Source organism: Manihot esculenta, chromosome 9 (assembly GCF_001659605.2).
Source record: "Manihot esculenta cultivar AM560-2 chromosome 9, M.esculenta_v8, whole genome shotgun sequence".
In the NCBI taxonomy this organism is placed as follows: Eukaryota; Viridiplantae; Streptophyta; class Magnoliopsida; order Malpighiales; family Euphorbiaceae; genus Manihot; species Manihot esculenta.
In genome coordinates this window covers 14,460,081-14,480,056 of record NC_035169.2, presented here as the reverse complement: position 1 = coordinate 14,480,056, position 19,976 = coordinate 14,460,081, and the positions used below count along the sequence as shown (strand labels likewise).

The 19,976-nt window shown below is 26.9% G+C and overlaps 2 protein-coding genes across 5 annotated transcripts; one reads left to right on the top strand and one right to left on the bottom strand.

The window, feature by feature from the left end:
• The first annotated feature begins 10,724 nt into the window (after window positions 1-10,724).
• LOC110623732 (fumarylacetoacetase) lies at window positions 10,725-16,393 on the top strand. 4 transcript variants are annotated; one of them, XR_002489319.2, is made up of 15 exons: window positions 10,726-11,133; window positions 11,284-11,362; window positions 11,459-11,517; window positions 11,602-11,726; window positions 11,812-11,886; window positions 12,435-12,510; window positions 12,717-12,816; window positions 12,929-12,988; window positions 13,129-13,199; window positions 13,309-13,371; window positions 13,571-13,635; window positions 13,748-13,889; window positions 14,007-14,103; window positions 15,288-15,413; window positions 16,079-16,393. XR_002489319.2 is itself a non-coding variant. In XM_021768752.2 (14 exons), the coding sequence occupies exons 1-14, from the start codon at window positions 10,930-10,932 to the stop codon at window positions 16,142-16,144; spliced, it is 1,266 nt and encodes a 421-aa protein (XP_021624444.1). In that variant the 5' UTR covers window positions 10,730-10,929; the 3' UTR covers window positions 16,145-16,393. The 4 variants fall into 4 exon arrangements, 2 of the variants coding, with proteins under 2 accessions (XP_043816434.1, XP_021624444.1); XR_006352161.1 differs by lacking the exon at window positions 13,309-13,371 and having other exon boundaries at window positions 10,725-11,133; XM_021768752.2 differs by lacking the exon at window positions 13,748-13,889 and having other exon boundaries at window positions 10,730-11,133.
• A 2,293-nt stretch (window positions 16,394-18,686) lies between these two features.
• LOC110623733 lies at window positions 18,687-19,288 on the bottom strand. The gene has a single exon (XM_021768753.2). The coding sequence runs from the start codon at window positions 19,149-19,151 to the stop codon at window positions 18,843-18,845; it is 309 nt and encodes a 102-aa protein (XP_021624445.1). The 5' UTR covers window positions 19,152-19,288; the 3' UTR covers window positions 18,687-18,842.
• Between the last annotated feature and the right edge of the window lie 688 nt (window positions 19,289-19,976).

Genomic DNA, 19,976 nt, shown 5'->3' with positions numbered 1-19,976 from the left:
TTTCTAAGCTTTCTATTTTTATTTCAATGATGGTTTTAGAGCCTCCTTTTCATTTTTCAACATGGTATCAGAACCTAAATGATCTTTGAGAGCATGTTTCAATGCTTTTGTGACTGTTTTTCAAGTTTCTTATTTTCCTCCATTTTCATCTACTTTCTAACTTGAAAAGTTATGAAAGGTTAGTTTTTTCATCTACTTTTAAACATTCAGATACTTTGAAGGGTTTGTTCTTTATCTACTTTCAAAGTTTTAGGAGGTTTGAAAGATTGAATATTTTATTTACTTTTAAAATTCAAGAGCTTTTGAAAGGTCTGTTACTTATCTACTTTCAAAGTATCAAGAAATTTGAAAGATTGGTTTCTTTATCTCTTTGTTTGGGAGGATCTGAAATTTGTGAGAAAACCTGCATATCTATAAACCAATCTAAAATTTGTGAGACCTGCATGTGTATAAACTGACGTGTAAGACCTTATATCTTTAAAATGATATTTTAAACCATCATGTCTTTAAACTGATATTTTAAACCATCATGTCTTTAAACTAATGTTTCAGACCAGCATGTCTCTAAACTACTGGAAAAAAAAATCTTATTTGAAGGGACTAGCATGTCCATAAAAGGCTGAAAAATTTCTTGAAGGGACCAGCAATTCCATAAAAGGTTGAAAGTTATTTGAAGAGACCAGCATGTCCATAAAAGGCCGAAGATTTCTTGAAGGAACTAGCTTGTCTATAAATTGCAGAAATCTTTGTTAAAAGAATTCGATGCATGTCCATAAATTGCTAAAAAAAATTATTGAAGGACCCTATGCACATCCATAAACTGCTAAAATTTACAACTTTATTGTTGAAATGCTCTTAGCCATTTTTTGTTATGATTTGTTTTTTGAGGAGAAGTAGCGAAAATCTGCTGAGATTGTTATGTTTTTTTTCTCAGTTCTGTCACTGGTTTTAGAAATCTAATTTTAATTCTAAATATCTAATTTCAATATTTAGATATCTACTCTCTTCTCTAATTTCTTAATGGTGGTGAATCTTTGGCTGCAACTAAGGAGGAGATCCATAATTGACAGCAATATTTTCAAGGGGTGTTTGGCAGCTGAAATATTTTGTTGCAACAAGTTTACTCTGATGAGCTTTTTTTATTGAGTGAAGTTAAAAAAAGTCTTTGTGTGTAAAACAAGTAATGTACCCATCTCTAGGTATAGGCATGTATTGACTTTGTAAGGCTTACCTTTGCCTATAAAAAATGTGTATTGCAGCTGGAAATCAAGAGAGAGAGAGTTTTCTATAAATGATTGTTAGAAATGAGATAGAAAAAAAAATGTATTTCTTAGTTTCTGTTTAAGTTTGATATCTGTTTTTTTTTTCTTCATCTTCTTTATCTTTTGTCAAGATAATCTCATATTCTGATATGTGTTTGCTAAGTTTATATTTCAACTGTTCTCATCTTTGTTTTTGATGCTGCATATCCTATAGAAAACCTTAGTTTCTGGTTTATATTCATGATACTCTGTTTTTTGAGCTGTTTCTGTCTGGTTTTAAATATCTATTTTCTATTTTTGGATATCTAATTTCAGTTCTAGACATCTATTTTATGTTTTAAATCGAACCAGTTATTAAAGCTTCTAAGCTTTCTGTTTTTATTTCAATGATGGTTTCAGAGCCTCCTTTTGATTTTTCAACATGGTTAAATGATATAGAAGTAGTTACGCAGAGTAATAGTGGTCGAGAGAGGGTTAAACGACTAAGCCTACCCTTTTTCACTTTTCTTTTTTAATTTTTCTTTTTTTCTTTTTTTTCAAATTGAAAATAAAATGGTAATTCAATTAAAATAAAAGAAATATTAAATTTTAGAATTAAAAGTGATTAAAATTGGAATTTAATAAGAACTAATATTTTGCAAGCAAATTTAACTAACTAAGAAATTGATTAGAATCTAAATTTCAAATCATAAATTTTATTTTTTAATTTTTTCAATTTTTCAATTTTTTAATTGTCAATTTTTATTCTTTTGGTCTTTTATTTATTTTTTATTTATTTTTTTAATTTTTACAAAATTTATCGGATAAATATAGTGTCTACATCGTGAATAAGTAATAAGATATTTTAACGAGAGAAAATTTTTGTGGTAATAAAATTTTAAGGATATGAATAATAAAATTTTAGATTTAACCACCACTATTTTAATTTTTAACGAGAAAAAAATTAAACGAGTTGTTAGAAAAATGTATAGTTATGAGAAATTATATGGTCAGCTGTTAATTATATATTATTAATGAAAATTTTTTAATTTGGTCTTTAGTGTTTGATCTTTAAAAGTCGTATATTTTTATAGTGAATATCAAATTATTTGATAGTTCATATAAATTTCATAATGTGAATAAAGTAAATGTGAAAGATTTTAAACTAAAATTTTGATAAGATTTTCTCTATTTTATCGACATCTCAACATGTAATACGTATTAGAAATATATTTATAATTATATTTTCATTTGTTATTTGTTGTCATAAAATTCATTAGTTCAGCACACATTTTGAAATAATATCATTCCTCATTTTTCTATGGTTATCATCACATGCATATATTTAGCTCTTTTTGGATGCATATGTGATTACATTAGTTTAACTTACATAACCTTTATAACTAACTCTATTTAATATGTACATACCAAAATATAATTGTATAATGATGACTCGGAGACTCAAACAATCAGCTATGATAAAGGTCTTGACGTCTGATGTTAATCTCTAGTCACCTCTATAGTGATTACTTTATCTTCACCCTATGTGAGGTAAAATCAACATGCAGAACTTATACCTAGTAGATAATTGCAAATAAGTAACAACATAGAGCAAATATATTCATGTATACATATTATTAAATAAAGAGTTATAAGCATATAAAGTACAATTGACATACTATATGGCATATTTGTCAAATTTTTTAGTAAAGATAGAAGTGCAAATGTGCACCCTAAGAATTTTCTTTAGAATTAATAAATCATCATCTTTTGTCATAATTGTATATTTTATATCCATAGCAAATTATCATGACTTAAAGTATGCAATAGATGTGAACATGTCAATATTCATTGATAATTTAACAAAACCTGGTTTCAAATCTTAATTAAATTGTCAACCTTTATAAATACATAGTAGGATCGGTTAATTAGATAAGAAATTATAATAGTAAGCATAAGGTGCTAAACGATAAGCTCAAAGGTCGAACTAGTGATAGCAAAGCTCTATGGCCATGCTTATATGAGGTACCTGATATGTAACATCAAATATAAATCATATAACCATAGCAGTACTGCAAACTCTATATATGTATATGGCATGTCATATCCTTAAACTAACGTTGACTTCTTCTAAGTTTAATAGGGCTAAATATCTTTGGTTTAATGTCTCAAATTGTTTTAAGCAAATGAACATATTATTTGAAACCATTTCAAGTCATTTCTAAATATATATATCATATTCCAATGTTAACAAGATGAAAAACTTATAACCAATAGTACAAAACTTTGTCGACTTAGTATTCTAAATAGTGCATCAAGTCAATTTAGCTTTTGCATTTCATACTACCAATAAATATAGAATGATAAGTTTTACTTAGCACAAATAGGTTTAGTTAGCAAGTAAGTACATGTGTAAAGCAAGCACGTGCATAAAGTAAGAACGTGTATAATCCCTACTAGTTAAGCAAGCATATTAATTTTTATGTACTCTAATTGAAGAAGGCTGAATGCTACCTAATTTTGCACTATATTTTCCAACATCTTTTGAACAGAATTAGACTTCAATTTTTTTCATGAAACTTGTGTATTTGTGTCTTAGATTTCAAAAAGGTATAATTCATGCAATTTTAATCATCCTATCTCAAGTTATAAAATTTTCTTTGTAAGCTGCTAAAAAATGTTAATACCAGTCCATTATAGATTACCAATTTTCAAAGTCTATAAATATTGAGTTTTGCACACATAGAATTAAGCTTTGCGTCTTTCTACAAAGTTTTAGCCCTTTATCTTGTGAATAATTTGCCACTGATTTCACTTTATTTAATTAAGTACAAAATTAGTTAGAACCTATAAATCACATGCTATTTCAGATGTACCTGCTCTGCACTAATTTCAAATTTACTCAACTTTTACATTAACTTAGATTTTGAATCATAATTTGGCATCTTCATAAACATTTTATTATATTATTTTAGCTTTCATTTAATTAATAAATAACCTCATTTGGATATTTGAACAAAAAGATACAGTTTAAATATCACAAACGGCTCATAGAGGACTTAATCTGCCAAGTTAAATTTCACACTTACATGGCTATTAACGTTATTTAAAACCTTTTATTCATCAATTCAGCATAAGTATGATATATTTACACATTCAAAGGAACAACTCTAGCAATTAAAACCAAATCCTAATTGAACATAATCTCAAGGAATTCAAGAAAAAATAGAAAATCAAGCAAACACCAAACCTTATTATAAAATTCTCCTTTTTTACACTCTTACTCTTTAATTACCTCTTTTTCTTTTGAAGTTCCTTCACTTGTGGCAATATATATTTTTGGAAAAAATTGAATAACTTGGAATTTAAATATTTACATTTTAAACTCATACATATATGGATGAAAGGATGATGTTTCTTAGTCTTTTCTTCTGTTACCTTTGATTTTCACGCTTTGACAACTTAAAATCATAACTTTCTCTTCTTCAAAATTTTCAATATATGGTTCTTTTTTTAACTCTTGATCTTAGGGTGAATTTTGGTTGAAGAAATGAGTTGATTTGATGAAAATTTGGCTTCGATTTAGTAGAAGAAAACAAAGCACTAGTTTGGTTCTTTCATGGAGAAATTTGCCCATGTCAAGTGTTATTGGAAGATAGCCTATTTCCTTTTTGTTAGCTTAATTTAGTGTTATTCTTTGATATATGTAAGGTTAGGACGAAGAGGTGGTGAAAAATGAAGGGTTTGGATTAAATATGCCTTTTAAACTTTCTAAAATCATACTTTAACCTACTAAAGTTTTAAGCTTGTTTCAATTTAGTTTTTAAACTTTTAATATTCATAGATTAATCTACTAAAGTAATACTTTTAGCCTTTAGAGGTATATTTCATTTAGGAAGCCCCTAAACATCTTCCAAAAGGTAACTTGTCTTCATTTAGGAAGCCTATTTAGAGGTATACTTTTAGCCTTTAGAGGTATACTTTTTAGATACATCTGTTTCTTGATTTAAGTTTTTTATGGTTCAGTTATTAAGACTTCAAAATATTAAAATATTATTACATGTCAATTTTATTTTAGATATAACTCAACATGTTTAACTTTATATGCAATACAAGATGGACTTCTAAGCACAATTTTTAATGCTCTATTTATGGGTAAATTTTGTGTCAAGCAGCTCAAGATTAAGCTAACACCTCCCCTAATACCATTTTCTCTAACTGTGAAATAGCCTAAGTCATATCTAGTGGTGTTACTATTTCGTATGGGTTTGAGGATGTCACAAATCATATATGTGCTACCACAATCTTCTTATGAATAATTTTATGCAAATATTAGAAAGAATAGCAACTATCTGTGATAATAAATATTGGTTCCTATTTCTATTGGATAATGATCTCCCTTATAACTAGGTAATATTCCTTAATAACAATAGGTTTCAAAATTTTTCATCTAGATTTTACCCTATATATTTGATATGATATGGTTGTAAGCTTGTCCTTTTTTACCTAATGTTAATACAAGAGGTGCCAAATATTATTTTACAACATTTAAGAGTGGTTTTATTTGATATAATAGTGATGTATATAGGAAAATTCCAGCCACATCAATGGACTATGAGAATTAGAAGGAATGGTAGCAGGATAGGTTTCAAAATGAGTAATTTATTAGACATAATCAACGATTACAGTCTATGTAACACTTCTCATATAGATACTTTTTATTTCAAGGATATAAAATCAAATTTTATGATTTTGATAATGCTCAAAGTTGATAACTACTTATTACTGGAGGTACAAATTGATAAGTTATGAACTTTTTTCATCTTCTAATATATTGTGATTTGATTTTATGCAATAATCAAATTTACTTGCCTAATGTAATATCAAAATAACACTTTGGTGTAATATTTCACTATCCTTTGCAAAGAATAATTTAGGAGCTGAGTGAAAAGAAATTAACCTTTATTGCCAAATGGGGAGGATAAATTTCAACTTTAGATATATCCCCAAGTAAGTCTGAAAAATGCTGGGGGCAATCATTTACCTAACAAGAATTGAAGCGAAAGGACAAAATTGATTTCTAATTGACTCACGCTTGGGCTGATAGAATTGTATTGTTGATTACTATTATTAGGGAATATATGATGATGTTTACACTAATTGATAACTTTCTTAGACTTAAGATATGATTAATTATGCTTGTTTATTTATTTATTTTTTTTGTAGATTGTGAACTTATCTTTAATTAATTGTACGCTTTTTTCACTCATGGATTATATTATAGATTATTTCATATAGTTTATATTTCAACTACACATATAGAATTACTTGTTTATATTTATAGTGTTTATGTTTGCTTGATACTGCATGTTAGGGGTGAGCAATATTCGGTTTAAATAAAAAAAATCAATCGAATTGAATTAATTTAGAAATTTAGTTTGATTTTTTATTTATTTTGATTTAGTTCGTTTTTATTTTTAAAAATTTTAATTATTTCGATTCAATTTGTTTTAATAAAAAAATTAATAAAATTAAATCAAACCTATTAGTGATAATAGTATATTATTTTTAATAATACAGAGATATTAGATCATAATTGATATTGAAATATTTCAATTAAATGTTAAAATATTAAAATAAAGTGAAAAAATAATAAATTTATTAAAAAACTTTATTGATTAAACCGAATCAAAATGAAATACTGTAATATTTTAAATTAAAAAATTAAAAAATTTTCATTCCAAACAAATAGAATTAATAAAAGAAAACTAAAATTCTTAATTTTTAAATAAGTGAAATGAGATATTTTTCATGTAATGAAATATAAGTTCTTTTTTATCTTTCCATATATATATAGCAAGATAAGTTTTCCTAAAAGGTTAGTATGTGGCACATGGCACCTCATAAGAAAAGTATGACCTATTATTTTAACATTTGAAGTTTGTTTTAATTATAGTTTATTTTTTTATATGTCTGATTTATTAGTTTTAAACAATAATGGTTTATTTTCATTTAATTAGTATTAAATTAAGTTATTGATGTTAATATTTATTTTTCAATAATATATATATATATAATCTGACATTTTAAGCAAAATAATGTATAAAAAATACAATTAATTTTTATACATAATAACTAAATGATATATTTTTAATTAAGGTCTACGTTATCATTTTTTATATTTACATTTTAATTTTAAAATTTTTAAATAATAAAGTCAATCTTTTTATTTTTACTTTAATTTTATCCATTTATTTTGATTAATTTTGATTAAAAAATTTTATTTTATATGTCATGCCACGTAAAATTATTTTTGAAGAACCTATTAAATAAAAAAAATCATAACGGTTACCTTAATTTATATTTATATTTAAAGTTTTAAAATTTTTATAATAAAATTAATTTTTTTATTTTATTTCAATTATAACTAAAGAATTAAATTGAATTAATATAAATATTATTAAAAGAATTATAATATACTTCTTAAAATTTTATTTTATTAATAAAATAATTTTTAAAATACATATTTTTATTTTAATAATATCTTTTTTTATTAGACTCATTATTTATTTCTCATTTTTTTATACATATTATAGTTTAATAAAAATTAAAATATAAAAAATTATAATATAAAATATATAATATTACATTTTATTTAATATTATTAATATGAAATACGAGTTTTTTTATCGAATTAGTGAATAAATTATTATATATTATAAATTTTGTTATATATAAGTGAGTAAAATAAAAATATTAAATATTTTAAATAATTTATAAAAATGTGATTAATATATCTAAATTTTTATAAAAATTATAAAATGATGACTTTATAAATTAAAATATATAATATTTTATTTATTTAATATTATTAATATAAAATATAACTTTTCATATATTAAAAATATATGCATAATTTATAATAATAAGTATAAATTTTCAATAAAATATTTTAATATATAATATTTATATGTAATATTATATATATATAATGAAAATTTATTTATAATAATTATTTATTTAATATTGGATATGCTGAATATAAAATAAATGTAATTTCAATATAAAATTTAAATCAAACAACTATATATTTATTAATATAAAAATTTTGGAGATTATATTATAATTTATTATTAATTTTTTAAATTTAATTTAATTTTTTATAATTAAAAAAATTAATTTAATTATTCAAAATTAAAATTTTTAAATATAAATATGAATTAACGTAAACGTAGGAATATTTTTATTCAATAAATTTGTAAAAAAATCGTAAGATGGATTAAAAAGTTTTTAATAAAATTAATTAAAATAAATAGTTAAAATTGAGGTAAATATGAAATAATTAATTTTATTATCTATTATTAGGATATAAATATAAAAAGTGATTAATAAACTTCTAATTAATTATCTTAAAAACTAATTGAAAAACTTCTCAGACAAAATAAATTATTTTAAACTAAACTAATATAAAAAAGTTTAGATAGAATTTAATTTTATAATATTAATAATTTATCATTATTTAGAAAGAACTGAATTTCAGAATGAAATTTAAATTATAATTAAAATATTAAATTAAAAAAAATAAAAATATATATTAACGAATATTTTTCTTGTTTAATATAAATTAGGTGAGCAAGACAAAATCACTAGAAAAACTCCCGATCTATGCAAGAAATTGGGCAACTTGTAGGCAAAATCTTCAATCAAATTTATCTAATTAAGATGAAATACGGATTGATTATTTCCAAAAATAAAAGCTGAAAAAATGATAAATTCAAGCAAAATTATAATAAGACAATAAAATTTCTTAAAAATAAAGAGTAAATTTAAATATCAAGTCAGTTCAAATAAATTTAGATTTAAAAATGAAATTTGAAATATATATGAATTTTTCTTAATTCTTTTCTTCAGTTAAAAAAACATTTTCACGTTGTTCTAGCTTCCAAGTACTAAAAAAATTAGTAAATAGAAAATATTTACCAAAAATTACTTTTTTTAACATCATAATTAAATAATAAAAAATAAATTATTATCTTAGATAACAATTTATTATTTTTTTAAAAAAAATAAATGGAGAGTTTAATTTATTTTTAATTTTTTTATTTGAGTTTGTTTATCTACACGTTTCAATTTATTCCAATTTAGGTTAGAATTAGTTTTTTAGATTAATTTTTTTAGTTTTTTTGTTTAACGTGAAATTAAGAAGCATAATTTCTTTAGTTTCTAAATTCTTCAATTATAAATTAAAAAATAAGCAAAAAATAAATTAAATCGAAGATTTAATAAAGTACATTTCCCCTACATAATAGGTTGTGTATAGTTTTAGGATGCAAACTGAATTGATGAAATTGTATCAAACCCTAATAAAATGTTATGTTAGTATCATGAATAATTTTACAACAAAAAAATTTTTAAATAAATTATTATAAAATTATTTATAATTTCATTTTTATGCATAATATTTTAAGAATTTTGTAAGTAAATTATTGATTCATCTTTATTTTAAAATTACTTAATTAAAATATATTTTTATTTTATAAAATCAAACTGTTTAACAATTCTATCAAATGTGCAAGAAACCGTTAATTGATTTATTTTAGCAGTAAATGGTATAAATATTTAAAATTAAAAGAATTAAATAATATGTATAGTTAAATTATATGAATTAAATAATGCAAATACACAAATTGGTTCATAATTTATTTATTAAGGATTAATCAATTTAATTTTATAAAATAAAAAATATTTTAATTGAATAATTTTATAGTAAGATTGAATCAATAAATTTTTCTAAGATGTATTGAATTCTCAACATTTTAATTTTTAGATAATTAAACCATAATTTTCACATTAGTCATAATTTTAACCACTAAAAAAATAATTTTAATCAAAACTAAGTGTAGCAACTTATCATACTTATCTTTAAATTTTTTTTTAATTTATATTTTTATCTATTAAATAAAATAAATATAATTTTATATCCCAACTTTTAAATCTTAAATAGTGTGAATGCAACCATAAAAATACCCAAATTTATCTTTTGGCGAGACACTAGTTAGATTTCTTAAATAGATTTCTTAGTTTTGGTTATAAGGGAGCGAATAGTAGAACTTGGGCAAATATAGCGGGAGAGTCTAGTTTGAAGAAAAAAATAATTAAGAATAAATTAAAAAGGTATGATATAACTTATTTGAAGCTATTCAAGAATTTTAATAAGTGAAATTTTTATGTTTGATTGTAGAAAAAATAAAAATAAAAATAAAATAAATATTAATGAATTATAAATTTTATTTTATTTATAAGATGGAGATATACTTAAATGGTTTAATACTTAAATTGTCCAAATTTACAAGATGGAGATATAAACGTATTGGATTCTTTTGTCCGGAAAGCCATTTTCTAAAAATTCATAAATTTTGATAGTCATTCACACAATTTATTTATTTAATTATTTTTTTTCCTACTTACGCCTACTCCCTAATTTTCCTTCCTCTTTCCAAACTTCTCAAAAAAAGCCAACTGTCCTTCTCCAGTGGTCGCTGGCCATCTACCCTCGTTAATCGTAATTATAGAAGATCGTTCCTTCCTCCAACTACCACCTCACTCACCCTTCTCTTTATTTTGTCCTGCTTCACTCTGCAACTCACTCATCCACTGCTCCTCACGACGCCGTTTCTTAAGCTAGCAAATGGCTCTTCAATCCTTCATCCCTGTCCATCCCGACTCCCACTTCCCTATCCAAAATCTTCCCTATGGAGTTTTCAAGCCCCAACCAACTTCGACGCCTCGACCGGCCGTCGCAATTGGCGATTACGCTCTCGACCTCTACGAGATTGCTCTTGCTGGCCTTTTCTACGGTCCTATCCTCAAAGGCTCTGATTGTTTCCTTCAGGTTCATTTTATTTCCAACTCTTTAAGGTTTCTGTAATGAATGTTTTTTCTTGTGAATAATCATAGGAGAAGTAATTGTTCTCTAAATTGGGGATAGTTGTGGATAAATTGAAGCTTAATTGTTTTCTTTTTCTAATTCTTCGTTTCGCAGCCTAACTTGAACAAATTTTTGGCCATGGGAAGGCCGGCTTGGAAGGAAGCTCGTGTCACACTTCAAAAGCTTTTGTCATGTATGATTATTAGCCTATCTCCGCTGAGTTTCTTCTTTTTTCAGTCTTCTGATACTGTTGACGCCATTGTGTTGTCCTCTTAATCTTTTGGTACAGCTTCTGAACCTGCATTGCGTGATAATGAAAGTTTGAGGCAGAAATCGCTTGTGCCATTGGTAAGGCACTTGTAGAGTAATCAATATGTTACTTGTGTTCAGATAATTGCTTCTCTAATACTGGTAATACATGTAATTCTGTAGAGCAAGGTGGAAATGCTTCTGCCTGTTGCTATTGGGGACTACACGGACTTCTTTTCTTCGATGCACCATGCGAAGAATTGTGGGACCATATTTCGTGGACCGCAGAATCCTATTCCAGCAAACTGGTGTGTTAAGTTTTGAGTTGTGGGAAACTAAATCTTTCGTTTGGTGAATACTACCATGTAATTTGTAGTGTATGTCGATATACAGGTTTCACCTTCCCATTGCATATCATGGACGAGCTTCTTCTATTGTTATATCTGGAACAGATATCGTGAGACCAAGGTGATTTTTAGTTAGCTATTTTTCATTGACCGTTATATTTTTAAGAACATCATGCAATTTTATTGTTTCTTGTTTATAATTTTGTAGCACAATCGATAACTCAGTTCTGCTCACATGTGTTTATGTGGAAAATCTCAATATGTCATTTATTATCACTTCGTTGGCCACATTAGGTTTACATTGTTTATGCCATTTGGATTTGACATGTTACTAATTTCACCAAAGCTATAAATAGTTATTCTTACTCCGTGGTTGCTTGTGTATATTCATTTTTATTAACAATTATCACACAAATAATATACGTGTGTCCTCTGTGGTTTACAATCTAAGCGTGCAATACAACTACTGTCAACTCTTTGATTAGTTTATTGCGTTTGTCCTTTAATTATTTCATATCAACTGAGCTACAAAAGCCATATATGAAGTCATTTCTTTTGCAATTTATTTTCATATGCTATAGGTTCAGCTTTTCAGATAATAATTGTCACTTGCTATGCATTCTTGAACTTATTTTTTTCTCATGCTTTTACAATTTTATGTCCCCTCAGAGGTCAAGGCCATCCAGCTGGAAATTCCCCACCTTATTTTGGACCTTCCAAGAAGCTAGACTTTGAGCTAGAAATGGTTAGCAGCTATAACCATCATTTCCAGTATTTTTGTTATATTTGGAAGATTTATTGTTAATTTTGTTATAAGGATCAAGAATTTGAGACCAGGTCACATGAATTATCCATCTCTCCTTAGTTGTTGAATTGCTAATTATTCTGAGGTTCAAAAGTATGATTTATTACTGTTCATTTAAACTGTCTTTCATATTGCAATGTTTGCAGGCTGCTGTAGTTGGCCCTGGAAATGAATTAGGGAAACCTGTGGATGTTAATGAAGCTGGAGATCATATATTTGGACTTGTATTAATGAATGATTGGAGTGGTACCGGTTCTTCTTCACATTTTTATTCAGTGCTTGCATCTCTCTCTCTCTCTCTCTCTCTCTCTCTCTCTCTCTCTCGATGTTGTATTTTATATGGAGTTGATTTTATCAGCTAGAGATATCCAAGCGTGGGAGTATGTGCCTCTTGGGCCTTTTCTTGGAAAGAGTTTTGGTAAGCCTGAAACTCTTAATTCTGTAATTTATAAAGTGCATTTAGCCCGTATGGGATATTATTATTATTATTATTGTCTTTTGGTGTCATTGTTTAGCTGGTAGATACAGAGCCATTTTCACTTCTTATCTAATTTATAGGTACTACAATATCCCCTTGGATTGTAACACTTGATGCTTTGGAGCCTTATGCTTGTGATGCCCCCAAACAGGTAGCCAACTTCAAATGTTTCCAGAAAATAACAACATTTGAATTTATTAGTTTTCTCCAAGATTTCCAGCATATTGACTGCTGCATTTTGTATAACTGCAAAATTGCAGGATCCCAATCCATTGCCGTATCTAGCTGAAAAAAAATCCAAAAACTATGATATCACACTAGAGGTAGCACCTAGCTGCTGTTTTGAATTTTCTCTTATTTTCTATCTCATAATTCAGACTTTGTGAAGAGCATTACTCTATACCATGTTTCTATAGGATTCAATCTTCATTTTGGGCTTTATAAAGTCTTGTTTCACTTAAAATGTGAACTTTCAAATGTATATACTTACATGACATTGATGAATACACCTTTTCTTTTTAGGTCCAAATTAAACCAGCAGGACAAGAAGATTCATGTTTGGTCACAAGAAGCAACTTCAAGAACTTGTGAGCACTTTTTTCTTTTTTGCTTTTCTCTCAGACTTGCAATTGCAACATTTTCAGAGTTCTAAATGAGATTTGTTTCTTTTGCAAATGATGTTGATGGATTCGTTGGTAGGAGCTCTCATAAGCAAAGGATATCATATAGTATACCCATAACAAATTTTATGTGCTACTGTATTCTCCTGGCAGTGATATATCTCATTTGTCCCTTCATACCATTGATTTTTTGTTTAGAGACTGCCATCAAATTTCTACATGTAAATATCAAAACACACAAGTCTAGTAGACAATTTTGTGTTTTCTACTTTCATCAAGTGTCTTGTTTTCTGCTTATGTAAACAATGTATAATAATTCTGTCTAATTTTTGTAACAGGTATTGGACATTAACTCAACAGCTTGCCCACCATACAATAAATGGCTGCAACCTAAGGCCAGGCGATCTACTTGGAACTGGAACAATTAGTGGACCTGTATGTCTTTGTTCTCAATTTTTCAGAGCAGATATATTTTGATTGCATGCTTTTTTTTTTTTGGGTAAATTACAGTTTTGTCACTGAATTTTAAGGAAATTAATGGATTGGTCTCTCGGTTTTTAAAATCGAACACTTAAATCTTTATATAATGCAACCGTCTAACAGCGCAATCCTTCCGTCCCTTTTCAAAACAAGCTACCATTAAGTCATGGGGAAATGACTTCGTTGCCCCCATATTATCTTTAAGTGTAAAAAATCTTTTCTCAAATGCAGATCAGATTATGAAATTCTACTAATTTTAAACTCTTTCGTCTTTCATTAATTATTTATAAAACACTTAAGTCCCTAACTATATAAAACTCATGATATCAAGTGCAGTTCAGATTATAACATTCAAGTTCTTATAAACACTTAAGTCCTCACATTTTTATACATTAGAACACTCCATATTAAAGCCTCATCCATCAAATGCAGAATATATTTCCTATAGTTGATATCATTTTTCAAACTCCCCAGTATCAAATTCAACAACTTTAATCAAAATGGCAACAATTAACAAACTTCAAGTTATATTCATTCAAATCTTTCATACAACTAGACAATTTTTGCTCCTACCACTACCAATAAAAATATACAAATTACTAATAAAGTTTTTAAATACCCTAAAATACATTCCACCCTTCCAAGCTTCTCTGAAATAATTTTCTGATCATTCTTCAGTTTCTTAACCTCATTCTTCACCTTTGCCAACTCTTCCTTAACCTTGGGCAACTCAGACATCTCCTTCACTTGCTAGAATCCTTTGAAGAAGAAACAAAGAAAGGAAAAAGGAAGATGGAAGAGATATGTTGATATTTATCAAATTTTTTCTTTATGTAGGCAGTAGAGTGAATGAAGGGTATTTTAGAAATAAAAATGTCATTTTCACAAGTCTGACCATCAATAACCTTTAAACTGACAGAAAAATGGATGGAAGGACTATGTTGTTGGACAAATCTATTATATAAGAATTTAAGTATTCGATTTTAAAAATTGAGGGACCCATCTGTTAATTTCATTAAAACCCAGGGTTGAAAGTGTAATTTACCCTTTTGTTTCCCATGTTTCAAGTATTATGTATTTTAATCATAGAGAAACAAGGCCTGTGTTAAAAAACTGTTACCTCATTTATTTCTAAACAGGAGCCAGAATCTCTTGGATGCTTGTTAGAACTAACATGGAATGGAACAAAACCATTGTCATTAAATGGAACAACCCGAACATTCCTAGAAGATGGAGATGAAGTCATCTTCAGTGGTTATTCTAAGGTTCTTAACCTTTGCTTCTTTTTCCTAAAGCATTTTGCAACCATCTTCTTACATCCATACTTGGGGGAATTGTGCACGTGCCTTTTAGATGTCTTTCTTTGTAGTAATCTTCCTTAACTGTTAGCATAAATTGTTGTCATTTTTTGTTGCTAAGTAAATTTATTCTCAAAGGAGTTTGCACCTTTAAGTATAAGTTTCAGATGCTATCTGTCTCTTCTGTTCTGCCATATTTTGATTCACTTTTATCTCATTACTTTGATGAAGTTTGTGTTTTTCACAAGTATGACTACCCAGCGTGAAGTCTATGTCTTATCATTGAGATGATTTATGAATATGCTGCTTGGTCTTAGAAGTTCTAGTGAGGGCAGCTGCTATTCTATAAATTGCGCTCTTTTGTGTCTTAAATATTTCAGAATGCTCTGACAGGCTTCCTTTCTGGAGAATAAGAAATAATGAACTAAGATTTGGAGTAATTTTGTCCTAGGCTCCTAGCTCTTCCTCTTACTCCATTTAGAACTAAATTAATTATTCTTACCTCCTCTGAAGGCAGTCATAGAACATGGCTTTCTTATTAGTATGATGTTTGCAGTCTTCTCATATTCATTACATTTCATCCCTTTTTAGAACGTGAATTACAAAATAACTAAAATTTAAATCCATTGCAGGGAAATGGTTATAATGTTGGGTTTGGAACATGCTCTGGAAAAATTCTTCCATCGCTGCCATGTTGAAATTACTGTTCTTTTTCAGTTTGTATTTTCAGTAATTTTTTTTCTTAGCTGTGATTGTACTTGGTGAAGCTTATAGAAAACTGCTCTGTCCGCAATTGCCAATAACTGGTTGTTAGCCAAAAGTTGTGTGCCTACATAGAATGGCAACGTTTTAGCTATGAAGGCTGAAATGGTTGTGACAATTATATTTCTCAACATTATGATCTTTTGCTGCTGAGAATTAAAAGAAATGCTTTTGTATTGGTCCAATATTTAATCACAATAAATGAAAAAAATACTGGCATGAATGTGACAGGTTCGCTGCTTCTTTGCACAAGTTTAGTATGTAATTTTTACGAGTTACAAGACAACCTATGCAGCAAGCATGAGACATATGATAGAGATAAAGCAGATAAATGCTCTTGGATCGTATATTGTTATTACAGTATATGGGAACCATTCTCCATACCACAATATGAGGTATAACTGTTGCTCTGTGACGTTTTATGATTTCAATCTTATATTAAATACTTTCTTTTCTGATTTATCATTTAGCAAGTGAACTATTTTTAAACCATTATATTTGTATTGGCATTTTAATTAAAGGTCAATATATGTTTTTCATTTCTTTTCTAATTTATCATTTAACTAGTGAACTATTTTTAAAACATTAATTAGATTCATTATATTTGTATTGACATTTTAATTTAAGGGCAATATAGATTTTCACTTTTATTTTTTGTTAAAATTTAATGTGTTTAGTGCTTTTCTTAATTTATGTTTAAACACCTTAAAAGATAAATTATATATAAAAAAAATAGTGTATTGTTTCTATGAGAAGAAGCACTACCTTTTAGTTCTTAAATTTTGTAAAAATTCTTTTTTTTTTTCTAAATTTACCAGTATCATTCCACGTGCATTTTAGGGTTCATATAAATTAAATTCCTTTAGGATTTGGCTGCCTCTCCAAGTAATGTTTTTTCGTAGCTTTCAACACATCCTCATCAGAACTAGAAATTGTATTTTTATAATTTCATAATCATCACCATCACCACCAGATCTTTGATAAAATAAAAAAAATAAAAAACATCACCACCAGATGCATCAGCTAATGCTTGGTCAAACTTAGAATTATGGTGAAATTCGAAATTAGTCAAATTTATCATACTTCGCGTTCAACACTGGAATTATTAACTTTTGTATTTTTGATAATTACACGCGGATAGATCATTATTACCACAAGCATTATCCTGTAATAAATGACCGGGATTTAAAGTTTCCGCTTGATCAATTACATTATTATTCGGTCATCTGTTCTAAATTTCTTAACATATAGTTCAACATAATCATTTCTCCGAATATAATAATCTAACCAAACATTTCAGTAAAGTCCTCTGTGTTCGACTCTATATATTCGTACTTCAATATCCTTTTATTTATTTTGAGTTGTCTAAATAAAATTGAAGAAATGGATTCTACTACTAATTTAACTAATTCAAGCACGTCTATAATTTCAACTCTTAACTTACTGAATATCACTTTTCTACCCAATTTGATAACAGTTGAACAATCTCATAATTTCAACATCCCAAAAAATTAGCATACGTGAAAGAATATTCACGTTTTGCAGATTGCATTAATGAGCCTATCTTATAACATAAGAATTTTCATATCATATATTTTTAATTATTTAATGAAAACAATATAAATAAACATAATATTTAACTAACTTTATGTAATCACCATTGTCCCTTACAGAAAATAAAAATAATCCATCAATTCAAACCTACAAAACATAATAAAGTACACAATATTATCAAATAATATTCACAAAATACACAACTAAAATAATCGAGTAAATAACTAAAATTATTTAGAAAAAATTATTATTTATTTTTTATAATACGTAAAAACTTAGTCCTTTAATTTTGAAAAATGTATTAAAAATATTTCTGACATTTTAAAACATCTACTAATTAGTTTTTTCGTTAAATATTTTATTTTAAAAAATTTATTAATTATTTTTTTGCTTCATATTAGTGACATTTTAAATTTTTTTACAATACTTAACTGTTAAAACTAATAGAGAAACTATCTAATAGACTTTATAAAATGTTAAGAATGTTTTAATACATTTTTCAAAATCGAGAGATAAAGTAATAAATTTATCTATATTATAAAAATTAAATAATAATTCTCTTAAATATTTAATACGCCCTATAAATTTATTAAGCAAACCCACTTACAAATTATTACAAGTAAACCTCAACAATTTATTATTTTTAACCTAAACTACACTATTATTTTCACTAAACCACTAAAAAATAATTATAACTACACAACTATAAAAAATAATTTTAAGTTAATAACTTAAAATTATGCTATTTACTGAACCCTTGTAATTTTATTTTAACTCATTTATTAATATTAATTTAAGGAACTTAACATAATTTTTTTTTAACTTTAATCTTAATCTATTTATCAGTTTAATCAGATTCACTATTGTTTTTATTTTAAATAAAAAATAACCACTGAATTAGCAATTTTCGGTCCAAATCGAAATAACTATAAAAATTTATTTTTACTTGCAATGTCTTCACTACTTTTTGTAAGATATATATCATTCAACTTAAATTTCAGACACAGATAAGGTTCTCAATCAGAGCATAGATTTTTCACTAAATGCTAAATTGCGTACATACTTGTAAGAGAAATCTATCTACGCTGCAGCAGCAGCAGCACAGCTGCATTTGCACCGAGACATGCATTTCTTGCAATCTGAAAGAGTTGGCTTCCCACCATTGCAGTCACACTTCTTATTGCACTCGGCTCTTGACACTCCGTTCCACAAACACCGTGCCATGCAGCGTAGCATCGGCACACATGATTGGCAACCGTATTTTATCTGATCAAGAACGCAATCTTCACACTTAGTCCCCTGCGGTGGGCAGGCCATCGTTGGCGAAATCATCAACAAGATCAGCACCACCATTGACAAAACTGGTAATCTGAAGAGCTTCTTTTCCATTGCTTCAAAGGAAACTATTCCTTGATTTGCTGCTATGAGTTCCAGATTCTTTTTATAGATGTAGACCTCTTAATGGCTAACAGCTAGGAGGAATGCTGCTGTATTCACATTGTGTACGCTTGTCTGATTCTGGTCTGATGGTGATCCAATTGTTATTTTCCGTTGTTGAAAATGTGAACACTATTTGTTGTTGTGGGCTTGCTGGTGGCTGCTTCATTATTGTCGTTGAATATCTGCAAAGCATTTGGTTGGTTCATCTCTTCATTTATCTCTTATTTTTTGTCTATGAATTAGGTGCATTGCTTACAAATGCTACATTTCTCAAGAATTCGCTTGGTGCGATACCAAAACATATATAAATATATCGATTTTGAGAATTCAAGTTCGATCCTCAATTCTTCTAATTTAGCTTAGAGACTTTAAAATGCTGTAAGCATGGTCAAAAGAAAATGTTACACTTTTCTTTTTTCCTTCTGCTTCTTTCATTTTTATACTGTTTAACCTATAAGACCGTTGAACTAAAATTAAAATCTATTCATCATCTAAAGACATAAATCATAATATTTACCAAAAATTAGTTTTTTTTTTTTAAAGAAATAATATCTATACTACTAATTATATTCTTAAATTAATTATTTATTTGTGTTTTGAATTTTTATAAAACGACGAAATTATAAAAAAAAAAATTACTCTCAATGGAATGATTATAACTTTCTCACTCTATAAAATTCAGAATAATGTGAATAAAATTTAGAGTAATACAATTATTATTTTCTTTAAAGAAAATCTGCCTATATATTTAGTCATTTAATAGATTTTAATTTT